Source organism: Protopterus annectens, chromosome 9.part0 (assembly GCF_019279795.1).
Source record: "Protopterus annectens isolate FY-2018-M chromosome 9.part0, PAN1.0, whole genome shotgun sequence".
Taxonomy (NCBI): Eukaryota; Metazoa; Chordata; order Ceratodontiformes; family Protopteridae; genus Protopterus; species Protopterus annectens.
Window position 1 is genome coordinate 1084427921 of NC_056743.1, and position 13853 is coordinate 1084441773.

The following is a 13853-nucleotide window of genomic DNA, read 5'->3' on the forward strand; positions in this document are numbered from 1 at the left end:
AGTGGTGAGGATTGAAGCTCCTTGATTGCTGGGCCAGTGCATGGGTGTCACACACTATTGTAACTGTTTAAATGTATATATTTTAACAATGGAAACTGGAACACAGGAGGTTAACTTCAGTCCAGAAAAACTTCAGAAAAACAGCTGAAATTAAATTACTTTATGGCTACGCAATAAAAGATGATACCTTTCAGTTTCAATGTAGCAAGGAGACACAATGTCTAAAACTATGGAGATTTCTGCATTGTCTATAAGGTAAAATAATTTCTAGTCTTGAAATGTGAAGGGATGTAATTGTTTTATGACTTCCAGCATCTGACAAAGATCTAAGGTCTATGTATTTTCACAGGTAGATCCTAAATACTGCTAGATTCCAGCAGTGGGGGTTTCACCTGGGATAGAGTCAGATGACAAGAAATGATTTTATTCTGCAAGCTAAAGCTATCCCAGCAATAATATTTGAGATATTAATTTAAGAAGTCTCTGAGAGAGAGAGAGAGAGAGCAGTCTGTATTCTGCCTTTGACCTGACAACTACTAGAAGATCCATTCACCACATCTGTCTTGCTCTTATGTAAGTTTCTAGGCTATAGGAACCATCCTAGATACAGTTAGGAATATAGCAAAGCTTAGTTTATATATATTTCTTTATTTATTTGAGACTGTCCTGCAATGTTGTTTTAAATATATCCTGTGATTTTGAACTCTGATGTTACTGTGAATATATATTCAGCTTTGTCTTGTTCTTTTATTACTCATTATTAAATATATGTAAACAAGCCGCGGTGGTACAACGGTAGCATTGTTGCCTCACAGCAAGAGGTTCTCCTGTTAGATTCTCGGCTGGAGTGCCTTCTGTGTGGAGTCTGCATGTCCTCCCCGTGATCGAGTGGCTGCCGAAAGACATGCGTGAATGGGTGTGCCTTCATTGAAGGTTGGGCATCGGGCTGGCAACTCGGCACCATAAAAAATATACTGCCAATCATTAGCGGACCAGAGTTCCACTGTGGTGACCCCTAACCGGGAAAAGCCGAAAAGACAAACAATTAAATATATGTAAACCTTTCATTGTGGCTGATCAGTGTAGAGATATTTAAGTTCTGAGAGTACTTGCATATGTATTTGGTGACACTGTGTAGGCCACTCCTAATAGCCTTGCTGTTGGTCAATCTACCATTTGTATTAATATGAATTTTATACAGTAAGATTGGACACCCTTTGTTGACGGCCTTAAAGTAGCTGACAAGGAGTTGACGGTGGCAGTGATAACTACCTTATAGTCTGGGCAAAAGTTGGCATAACTAGCAAACCTGTGTCAGCCTCTCCCAGGTGTGTGTGCATGTAAATCAAACCTCAAAGACTGCGTGTGTCAACTACTTGGGCAGGGACACGAAGCACTGGTTGGACAGAGAAGGTGCTGGAGGTCTTGACTTGGCCACTCAGTTGAGATCTCAACTCTATAGCTGTGTCAATGAGGAGTCTGACTGGGGATCTGGAGAAAGAGGGAGAAACCAGTCCCAGACTGACTGTGGTCTCTGTGTGCTCTTAAGAGAAATTGCACCTGATGCAGACAGCTGCATCTGGAAATACTGAGTGTGTACTTGTAATCCTCAAAGTGTATGTCCCCCACTTGTGCCAGTGGTAAGGATTGAGGCTCCCTGATTACTGGTCTAGTGGCGGGTCATCACACCCGCAATCAGGGAATGTAGGCAGGCAGGTGGGAGATTCAAACTGTTGTATCACACTACCTTCAGAATATTTTTTTCCTGGAGGGTCAAAGTCATTTTGTTGATGCAGAGCATGCTAAGGAGGAAATAAAAAAAATTTGTCCAACAAAAACTGAGCTATCAAACAAATGGGGACATTGCTTCTTATTACTCTGATAATAAAGCTCTTCGAGAGACTATGCCAGTGAAACCTTTTCCACTGTTCCAAAGGTAAATGCTTGAGAGATACAGAAAAGCACATAAGTTGACTAGAAGAACCAGGAGTACATTCCAGATGAACCAGAGACTACAGGTGGGAGATCAAGATCAAAAGGAAGAAAACCAGCATCTAGGAAATTAGTGAATACGTGTGGGATTACAACACATCAATCACATCTGTGAAACATGGTGGAACAAGAAAACCTGGAAACATTGGACTTTTTTGATTCTGTTAAACTTGTGGGGGACTCCAAAGCACATGCCCTACTTCATGATATTAATGTTTGGAAGAACATTAAGGACAAGAAAGAGGAAGGAAAGAGGTAAGTGTAAGTAAAACAATTTTTGCTCTTAACAGTATTTCTATAAATCATGACATATACTGCATGTTATACAGTAAAACATTTTTAGATATTTTTCTGTTATGGTGATATGAAAGTAAATATGTGTCCCCTTTTTTTCCATTCTTTCTTTATTTCTTTCTTCTTGTTTAGGTTTAAGAAATACAGGTACTGCAATGTAAAAAGTGAAGAAAGCCTGGACAAAAGTATGTCTAAGATAACAGACTGTAACCTTAGGTTGTTGAGGTGAGAGACATGTTGCAAAAGTATACAGAGCATGATAAGCAAAACTGATGTACTTTTTCTAACTTTTGCATAGGGGAATGACTGGATTAAGGCCCTTGGCTTGATCTAACAACAGGGTTTAAGTGGAAGCAAGTAAATAAAAGAACATTGAATGTAATAAAAAGTTTTCCTTCAGCAAATAAATATTCAGTGTAACAAGAAAAGATTGTAGCTGAAGGCAACTGTGTATCTGGTTCCCATATTTATAGTGAAACTTAAGTGGTTAAAATATATTATTTTCTGAAAGCATTCAATGTTTTCTACATCTGGAAGAGAGAGACAAAGATAATACAAAAACAAAAGCACTTAGTGCAAACAAAAGCACAAAGCTATACCAAGTATCTTAGCATGGATAGCCTTCATTATAGGTCAATTAAAGTGTGTGACTGTAGCTGTCAATCTGGAACAATTGCTCCTATTAGGAGGATTACAATTCATTATTAGAAGATATATGTTTACATTAAGCTAATTGATTATGGGGTTGTTCTAGGGTAGGAATTTTTTTGAGGGTTTTCATTAAAACAAAAATCTTGTAAGATGTGACATAGGTTAAAATGGATATGACAAGAAACAACTGTATAAAAGAACGACCTGCCAAACATAAGTGTATACATGTAACACAAAAGTTGAAACTAGACATGTTGCTGTTATACATAACAGGTGGGAATTGTAACTTCTTATCACAATGGCAATGCTTTCCATATTATCTTTGGATGTGAATGTATACAAAAAAAAGAAAGAACAGTGAATTAAGAAACACACTGTGCAAATAGCTATGCTACCGGCAACACATTTAGAAAGAACTAGGCATTTGAATTTGATAAAAGAAAGGATTTCAGGATGGTTATTCAGAGGAATATCTGGGAAAAGAAAACTGGGAGCACTTATATTAATTGCTAAGTGATAGAAGAGGATAAAAAGATAATAGTGGTAGATTTGTAGTACTAAGGGTCTATAGGCAAGGGGGGGTTACACTCTATCATATATTTATATTCCATCTAAAACTGCTAAAATGGAGAGTAAGAAAATTTTGGGAGAAATAATCAGCTTTGAACAGGGAATATTACTTATAGGTGAGGACTGGAATTTAATTTGTAACAGTGGGGGGGGGGGGGCTAGAGTTGAAAATAAATATAACAAAACAGAGTAGATTTTCGAAGAAATTTATGAAAATAGTTGGTATAGAAGATGTGGGCGGCCACGGTGGTGCAGTGGTTAGCATTGCTGCCTCACAGCAAGAGGTTCTCCGGTTCGATTCTCGGCTGGGGTACCTACTGTGTGGAGTCTGCATGTCCTCCCTGTGGTCACGTGGGTTTCCTCCGGGTGCTCCGGTTTCCTCCCACATCCCAAAGACATGCAGTAGGTGAATTGGACACTCTAAATTGGCCCTAGGTGTGAGTGTGTGCATGTGTGTGCCTTCTGTGGAAGGTTGGGTGCCAGGCTGGCAACTCGACACCGTAAAACTCCACTGCCAATCATGAGCGGACAGATGATCCGCTGTGGCGACCCCTAACCGGGAAAAGCCGAAAGAAGAAGAAGAAGAAGTTGGTATAGAAGATAAGAGTTCAGTAGTAGGAGCATGGAGAGAATTCATTTATTCCCCAAGGTACAACAACTGGTACAAAAACTGATCTAAGCTCGACAGAAATTGTATTTCAGAGGAACATGTGCATTTAACTGAAAGTTTTGATAGACATCCAATAACTATTACAGATCATGCATCAATAATAACTGAAACAAAAATGCGGGGTAATGAAATAAAAAATGAGACACTGGTGCTTACCTACCTCTCTGGTAAACAGAGTGGAATTTAAGAAATGGGTAGTAAAAATGGAGTTTTAGGAAAGATAGACATTTCTTCAGAAAATACAGTTAAATAGTGGGATAAAATGAAAGTGCAGTTTAAATAAAAACAGGGTAGAAATAAAAGAAAAAGAAATATAGTTATGAAGTAACAAAAATTATTTAGAGGGGCTGACAAAGGTTGAAGTACTACAGGTTGAAGTATTACAGAATAGGGGGAAATCTCAGAATGAGAACAGGAGCAACTGCATAATGCTAAATAGAAAATAAGGGACTATGTGGATAATATGCATGACTTTAGAAAGATTGCTATTAAGCAACTGTTTTTTGATAACTCGAGCACAAAAGCTTTTAGCCTCGGTGATGCAGCGGTAGTATTGTTGCCTCACAGCAAGAGATTCTTCTGTTCGATTCTCGGCTAGAGTGCCTTCTGTGTAGAGTCTGCATGTCCTCCCCGCGGTTGAGTGGCATTCGAAAGACATGAGTGAATGGGCGTGCCTTCATTAAAGGTTGGGAGTCGGGCTGGCACCTTGGCACCATAAAAATTTACTGCCAATCATTAGCGGACCGGAGTTCCACTGTGGCAACCCCTAACCGGGAAAATCCGAAAGAACAACAAACAAGAAGAACAAAAGCTTTTAGCAGAATGGCTCAGGCAACAGAAAGTAAAAGGGTTGTTGCCAAGCTTAGGGAGCTTATAACAAGGAAAATAACCAGAGATCGTGTAGAGGTATTAGAAATATTTCAGAAATTTTATGAAAATCTGTATAAAGCAGAGAAATTTGGAAATCAAGAAAAAGTACAAATGGAAATGTTCATGGGAGAAATAAATATGCCAAGGTTAGAGGTAGATGAGGTTCAATTATTAACAGTTAGGATACAAGGCGATAAGGTAAAAATGGTGATGTATAACCAATCAACAGGAAAATCTCCGGAATAAATGTTATTTTTGTGGAAGTTTGGAAGCTAGGAGAGAAGAAAGATCTGGAAGGTTTTGTTTAACAGTATTTTAAAAGCAGAAGTGGCACCAACATTTTGAAAGAAAGCCGTAGTGGCTGTAATACCAAAAGATTGTAAAGAACCATCAGATCCATATAGGTCCATTTTGATTCTAAACCATGATTATTAAGTGTTTATATCTATAATGGCTAAAAGAATGGCAAAGGTAATTCTAAAACTGATAGATATGGATCAATGTGGTTTTGTGGAGGGGAGGCAAACATTTGAAACATTTGACAACATTAACAGAACAATGATGACCCAGTGGGAAACATAATGTAAGACAATAGCACTGCTGTTGGTGGGTGAAGAGAAAACATTCAACATAGTAAGCTTGGATTTTATGAGTAGGGCAATGGAAGCATTTGCATTCCCTGACGCAATAAAAAGGTTAATTAGGAGGATATATGAAGAACTGGAGGTGAAAATTAAAGTGGGAGGGTTCCTCTTTGTTTAAAAAGAGGAACCAGGCAGGAGTGTTCTCTTCTCTGTTATTTGTTCTATATTTAGGACCATTGACAAAGAAAATAAGGAACTAAAGAAATTCAAAGACACAATTAGTACGGTAATCAAAAAAAGTTGGCTTTAATTGCACATGACATTAATTTGTGCCTGATAAAACCAGAAAAGGACATTTCAGCGTTGTCAAACTTTGAGGCAGTTTCAAGTCTTTTCTGGATAAATAAATTAATGAAGATAAAACAAAGGCAATAGCTGTAAACTATGAACTTGTACACAAAATATCTCAGCATTACCCTATTTATAGGGATGTGGTAAAATGAAGTACTTAGGAGTATGGATTAAAAAGGATTCTATTATGGCAACTAAAGACATGTGAGTAGAGACTAAACAAAAGATAATACAAAAATTGAGAAACTGGAAACTCTTGCCTATGGATATGGATAGCAATATACCATCAGTAAAAATGTTTTTAGTTGCTTTATTTTTATACACCATTCAGGAATATTTTTATTAATGAGAGGAGAAGTTGTGGATAGCAATTAATAAATAGTTGAACTATTTTATCTGGGAGGGGAAGTGGACAAGAGTTAAGTGGGATAAACTGATCCTTCCAATCGAACAAGGTGGTTTGCGATTACCTAATTTGAAGGGGCATTTCAGAGCTACACGGTTAAGACTCCTGTACATAGAATAAGCAGAAAGCTATAATTCAAAGTGGAAAGGGATGATGATGAAACAGGAGAAGCTCAAGAAACAAGAAGGGACTGTGATTTTGTATGCAGATACTTAAGGACCATAACAGTAAGCGTGCAGAATATTATATTCATAAAGCAGCAAAATGTATTCTAAGGACCAAGTCAACACAGGAATGGAGAAAGGAGATTCTGCAAATAGGAATGAAAGGTACAGAGAACAGGCAAGAGGGGGGGGCTGGAATTTACTGGAGAAAACTGGCAAAGGAGCTGATACATCGGGAGCAAATAATTAGAAGGGAAAGGTAAACAGAATGGGGAGAGGTCAAGAATACATTTGGACTGCATGCTAGAGATTGGCTTCCGTATCACAGATTGATATGGTAGTACACATAGAGAAAGGAAATAGAAGGAATCATAAGTGGGACACCAGTACTGGTAGAGCTTTTAGCAGAATCTAGAACAACAGCTGATGTTAAAAAAGAGTAATTAGTAGGACATATAAAATATTGTACGATAACTATAGGAATTAATATGAGGAGGTTAGAAAAAATTGGGATGAGAGATTGGATAAGCAATCCACAAAGAAACAATGGGAGGGTATATCTATCGCTCCCAAATATACAAAGCCTAAAAGATTTAGGATTTTTCCTTGGAAGTGTTTGCATAGATATATTTTATACCTCAAGTAGACTCCAAAGAATTTTTCCTCGGGTAAATTACAAATGTTGGAGGTGTGATAGGGAACAAAGAAGTAACTGGGAACATATTTTTGGGAGTGTAATGAGATGACAGAGTTTAAAAACTCCTTGCAAACTACTCAGTCAGAAATACTGGGTTAGCAAATTGGTGTAACTAAGGAAACAATTTTTTGAGCTATGATACAGAATCAGAATTGCCTAGACATAGTAACGCTTTGCTGAGTTTAATTCTGCTGGTGGCTAAAAAAAGCAAGTCCAAGAAAATGGAAATCAAAGTCTAAACCAATTGTAGTAGAAGAGACAGGATTTTTAAAAAAGGGTAAGAGCAAATTACATAGAAAAATGGGAATTATTTGAACAAATACATGCAGAATGTTTTGGAGGAGGAATGAGGTTTAAGGGGAAGGCAAGAATTGAATGAGCTATGTAATGTTTGATTGACAATGTCTGTATAGAAGATTATATGTGATGTATAACGTTTGCAACTGAAAATAAGTCAATATGGTTTGCTTTCATTCATATAAATGTATGATTGCCTATGTCGTAAGTGATAATTCAATAAAGACATTTCTTGTTTAAATAAAAAAGGTATAAACTGTCAAAGCCTTGCTACTGATAAAGGATGCTAAATGCTTCAGCTGACTGAAACATAGACCACATGTTGGTCATAATAGGCATGACTATAAAAGACTTCCTCTTGGCATAAATGACTTACTCCAGTGTAAGCCTTCTTTATAGACAGGCTTTACACTGGAGTAAGTCACTTACACCAAGAATAAGTCTTTTGGAATCTGGCCAATGTGTATTACACATTCAGCAGCAGCAGGTACACACCGAGTCATGTCATCCTCTTCTGACAGTACAAGACATTGTAATCGTATCTGGACATTAGGGTGCAGTTAAGTTTGTCTTCTGGTGGAAACATGAGGTACTATAATTGCAGAAGTAATGGTCACTTGGCCATATGAAAAAAAAAATCTGCCAGTAACAAGGGGAAAGGCCACTCTAGCTTGCACTTTGTTCACTGTTTAGTGAGGCCAGTACAGCTTGCACTTTGTTCACAGTTTAGAGAATTACAACTGCACCAGCAAGTGTGGGTGCAACTAAATTAGTGGTGAAGGTGAGGTCAGTGCACTCTCTGTTACCATCAGAATGGGACACTGTATGTTTTGTACTCATGGGCACTGCAAAACACTTAACTGCACAAAAGTTAAGGCAATCTCTGAGCATCCTTTACTGGCACCATAAGGCACTAAGTACCACAGGTGAGGGTGGAGCTGACAAAGCAAAGCATTTGCAGCTACATTTACTAATGATTTTGGACCTGCAGACCTTCTGCAAGTAGTTTGAAGCACTATAACTGCCTTTGCAGGTTAGACTGCAGCCTATCTCTCTTCTGTTGGCTGTGAAATATACCTAAACAAAAGCAGAAGAGGTGAGGGATGAGTCTCGGGTGAGAGAGTTAAATGTGTCCTTGTTGAACAGGGTAAGGCATAATAACTAAATCAACAGGTAAGGATACATACTGTGTGCCATCTGTCAAAATGCAAACTACCAACGCTTTATAAGCCGGCAAGGATAGAATCTTAACACTGCTTGATAGAAATGGAAGGCCGGGTTACCATCTCTGCTGATGTAGACAAATTCTATTGCTGTCTCTTGGCAGAAGTCAAGGAACATAACAGGAAACAAAAAGGGGAAATTAGGTACACTTTGGAAAAGAGAGTACATGGATAACTGAAGGGTAGCCGCACATGATAATAGTTTAAGAAAGTTGAAAGTAGAGTTGAACATAATAAAGGTGAACATAATAAAAAAAAAAAGACTACTTAATATCCACAAATCCATCGACGCATGCATTTATCCATCCACTTTCATTTAGCACCTGTTCTATCCAAAAAATTACAAATTTTACATGGAACAACAGTCTACTGCAGAGCTTACACACTCCGACATCTACACTCTCCTGCATCACCAATTTCTAAATCAGCATGGTTAGTTGGCACATTTAAGCAAAGAAACTTTTATTACCATTTGTTTGACCCATTACCTGAGGCCCTCCTTGACAGTGAGACTTTTACTGCAAGATTCCAGCAGCCAACCAAATGGAGAAAAAGCTAACCTTGCAAGTCTGAAAAATGCAATCCAGGTTGGACATAAGACCAGGACAGCACTGTGGACTTCTGTCAAGGTAGCAGACACCATCTTGTGGTTTTACACTTGCCATACCTATATTACTTATGCCAGCTCTAGCCATACATGCTGGCAGCATTTGCTAAACTGCTCAGTCCATCTTAAGAAGAATTAAAACAACAATCTTAACCTGATGTCCTCCCATCACACTGATGTGCATTTTTTACTATGTTTATGCAGTCCATCTTAAAAGCACTTAAAGTGTCCTTGCCCATGGTGATATGGAATAAAAGCAGAACAGGAAACCACAAAAATGAACATAATGAAATGAATAAGATACCTTCTTCCTGTTGTTTATGTTCTGTTGAGTAAGCCTTTCCTATCATACTCAACACAGGTCTTAAGCACCCAAACAATCCTTCTAAAAAGCCCCCTCCAGTTTGGCACTGTAGCCGGACATCATCGAGTTCACTTCGGGCTGGACCACCTTCACCATGTTCCCTGCCTTCTCCTGAAGCAGCACCAACCCCTGTGTCACTGTCCTTCAGCTGCAGCATGCTGTTGGCAAATTGCTCATGGGAATCATCACTGGGTGTAGGACTATGGGCCCCCTCAATTGATACCATATTACGCAGGACGCATTGTGTGGGGGTAAGATCTTTGTCTGGTGTGCAGTCTGGAGTGTCTGGGTCCAGCCTCCGAACAGAGGGCTCTGTCAATATGGTACTGAAACTGGCAAAGGAAGGTGAAGGAGTCCGAGTGTCGTGGAGGCAGGCCATCATAGGCTGAACGCATTGGAGCTTGAAGACTTTTTACCACTGTTCCCCGTGAAACCAGAGGAAAATTAAAATACCTGCAACACAAAATAAAAGAATGTTGTTAGTTTTAGTAGATGAAAATGTTTACTTTGGCAGTGTAAGAAATGTCACAGCTGGTAATGTCACTTCTCAGGTCCAGGGTAAAAATGTGCTGAATGTATTTCAATTATATAACACTAGAGAAGGCATTTTATGCTAAGGAATTACCCAGTACAAAATAAGCGGTTAGAAATAAATCCTTAAAAACGGGACACCTAGCTACATAGACTACACTGAGCAGCAAAGAAAAAAAAAAAAAAAGGACAGATTTCAGAAAAACTGGATTTTTGTTTTGAATACACTGTAGCATCATCTTACATTTGCACACACTTTTATACATACATACATAATAAAGGGAACAAAATGCATGTCAGTGGATGATTGCTGTCCATCTTACAAGGAGAAGCTACATGACCAACATGAAAGGCACTAGCACTGTAAGTTACAGAACACTAATAACAGTGACACTCTTGAAATGTAACCCATCCAGACATTTTGATGTTTTCTTCTATTATTAATACAGTGAATGAAAGTGTGTGTCTGCTGAAGACTGAATTATTCTTGTCATCTGATATGGTATGTTAATCCTGGGCAGATGTTTCAGCATTATGTCTAACGTTTACCAGACTCACAGCACCGTCTCCCCAAAGACACGCACACACACACACACACACACACACACACACACACACACACACACACACACACACACACACACACACACACACACACACACACACACACACACAGCCCTTTAAATTCAGCACATAAAAAATTCATGCTTTCTATCATCAAAGACTCTCCTTCATGTATGTAAGATCTTTTCTATATGGGATGTCGTCTTTGCCTTATTTCATTGTTTATTTCTTTTTAACCATCTGATAAAAATTTCATCAGTTCCTTTTCAGTCTGTATGGCTGGCTTCTCATCAGTCCACCAATGTACTCATTTCTTGAGTTGCTGTTTCCCACATACACACTTCTGTCCTTTTGAGTACTTCTAAGTTGTCATATGAGCAATCATTCTTCCAGCCTTGCTGATGTTTTTCTGATATAATGTACAGATGCACAAGTTTCCTGCTCAGCCCCTGTGCAGTGTTTATCCATACATCCATATGAGGATGCTTTACTACTGAACCTTGCAAAATCCCTGTAGTGGCCTATCTTTTCCTCTGTGCTCAGAGTACACTCCATTTACTATGACACTGGTTCCTCTGGTTAGCTGTTCTGTTTCCCAGGGTTTCTCTTGGGTATCCTTTCCAAGGCACATTAGTCTACATGTATGCAGTACATGTGTTAAATGTCTCATGCAAACCCAGGTAAATTAACACCACAGCTCTTGGTATATTGCTTTGTTGACTTTGTTTTTCCATTTAAAAATAAATACCATTCATGTGACATGGCCTTCCTTATACTGAATAAATCACACTGTACTGCATTCTGTGTATCCTGTTCTCTGCCTTTTCTTTCAGAACAGTCTCCAGCAGCCGGCCTACCATTGAAAAGAAAGCTTAAAAGGCCTGTCCACAGGCATACACATTTCTTCAACTTTTTACTAAAAAAACTGTCATCAGTGGCACTGATAACTCAATCCTGAGCTCATGCTGAGATGAATTCTATTAAGTGCCGCTGCCTGTATCACACTTAAGTTTCAAAGCAATTTCACAATCTTTTCCTGTGTGCATAAACTGTTTGCTAATGTCCAAGCCCAGAGTATTATTCTATTTAAAGGGCTTATCTTCATATTGAACAAAAGTATTAATTCATTACATCTTCCCCTTGAATACCATTACCCACATACTTCCTTTCCACCCTAATAAACCCCTTTGTTGTAACCAGTGTAACCAACTAATCTCTTCCCTTATGTAATTATGAAAGTTTTAGTCTTGCTTCATAACAAAACTAGCCTTCATAACAAAACTAGCCTTCATTCTCCTGGTTTGGGCCTTTTCTAGAATGGCTGCCTTCCATAGCCTACTGGCAAAAAACTGGATTATCATCAAACACCAGCAACATGGAGTCTAGAAGACAGCTGGACTTCTGAAGGGCTGGCTGAAGAGGACAGGACTGACATGTCTTCAAAGACTCTCCTTCCTGGGCCAGGAGCTTGTGTTGTTACCAATAATGTAGCAACTCATGGAGGATTGCTCATGGGGGAATGTGGAAGACAATTGTATGGCAGTTCTATTATCATGTGCTCTAGAAGGAGAGAATAGAATAAAAATGGTGATGGGATACTACCTGTTCAAAAACATCCAATTTCATGACCACCCTCTTGCATCTACAGGGAACGTGTTCAAATTATGAAGAGATTTCCCAACCACAAGAAGGCAATACAGATGGCTTTTACACTACATTCCCCTGCCTCGAAGGCAGGCTAAGAATTGCTTGTTGGTGTGTTGATGCACTGAGGCAGCAGGATGTATACAAGCAGAAGGAATGTGTGTGGTGTGTGGCTGTCACCATGGTATCGACTGGGAAAGGGATCCTTGAGAAGGATAAAGAATACTGTGGTAAAAATTGCCACCTTTCACACTTCTTTCCACTGTAACTAGTTCCACTAAATGTTTTTTTTTTGGTGACTTCTCACACGTCCTTAGCTCCATACTGCTATCCTTAATGATGCTTGCCATCTCTTTTTGAAAGCCATTCAAATCCATTTCACAGTTATGGGGGAAGCTGCAGCTTGCCTTGGCACTTAGTGGGCACAAGGGAGAAAAACTACTCCTGGACCAGGCACCAACACATTGCAAGTTGCATTCACTCACTCACTGACTCACTCGCACATGATACAAAGAAGACTTGACAAAACTCCACATCAGTGCAGAAAGGATGTGCAGTCTGAGTGAAGGTGTCTCAGCTGAAGAACTGAACTGGAGAATCAAGCACTGTAAGGCAGCCACAATGCTCCCCTTTGTGACAACCAAGTTTTTAAAAAAAATCTTTCTCATTTGTGCATTTAAGTTTTAGAAATGTGTTATATCTGTGATATTTTTTCAAGGAATAAAAACACCATCCCAACTTGCTTGCAACATTTTACTTACTATTTATTTTACATTTGTTGACTGGGTTAGTCCGACTGAGCTAAGTAGCCCTTTTTCAGCAGAGGCCCAGGGAGAAAAGCTCCACAGTTTTACAATTTTAGTGTTAACAGTATCAGCGGGTTACAATGTATACATACAATGAAATACATTTTTATCAGAAAAATAACAGTGGAAAAAAACAATCAACATACATAAGAGAAATTATTTGATACAAACATTTTCAATAAACAGTGAAAAGAGTTCATAGTGTATGTAGTTATTTCATGAGGTATGTGACATTAGAAATGATAAGAGATGGAGAAGAAGACTGATACTTTGAAGAGCTTTACAAGTTAAGAAGGTTTGAAGTTTTGATGATTACATATGAATTAACGGACTAAATCAGGGAGGAGTCCAGAGGCAGGGCCAGTGAGTTTGGAGGTATTCTCTAGTGGCAGTTTTGAATTGATCTGGATGTTTGAGAGACCTGATTTCTAGTGGTAATTTGTTCTCTGATATGGTAGGATTGTAGCTGTAGAGGTTGCAACCGATTTTAGTTTTAGGTTTGTATATTTGTAGTAGGTTAAGGTCAGAGCTATGTAGGGACCTAGTGGGGAAATATTGAGAGATAAGG

At 38.7% G+C, this 13853-nt stretch overlaps 1 protein-coding gene across 5 annotated transcripts in view; it reads right to left on the bottom strand.

Moving 5' to 3' along the window:
* MAP3K12 (mitogen-activated protein kinase kinase kinase 12) overlaps nucleotides 1-13853 on the bottom strand; it is a 1100073-nt gene that overhangs the window by 462037 nt on the left and 624183 nt on the right. For all 5 annotated transcript variants that reach the window (XM_044083918.1, XM_044083919.1, XM_044083920.1 and 2 more), the window contains one exon: nucleotides 9681-10193. In XM_044083918.1, the coding sequence (XP_043939853.1) occupies nucleotides 9681-10122 (442 nt within the window). In that variant the 5' untranslated portion in view covers nucleotides 10123-10193. The remainder of the gene's footprint in view (nucleotides 1-9680; nucleotides 10194-13853) is intronic.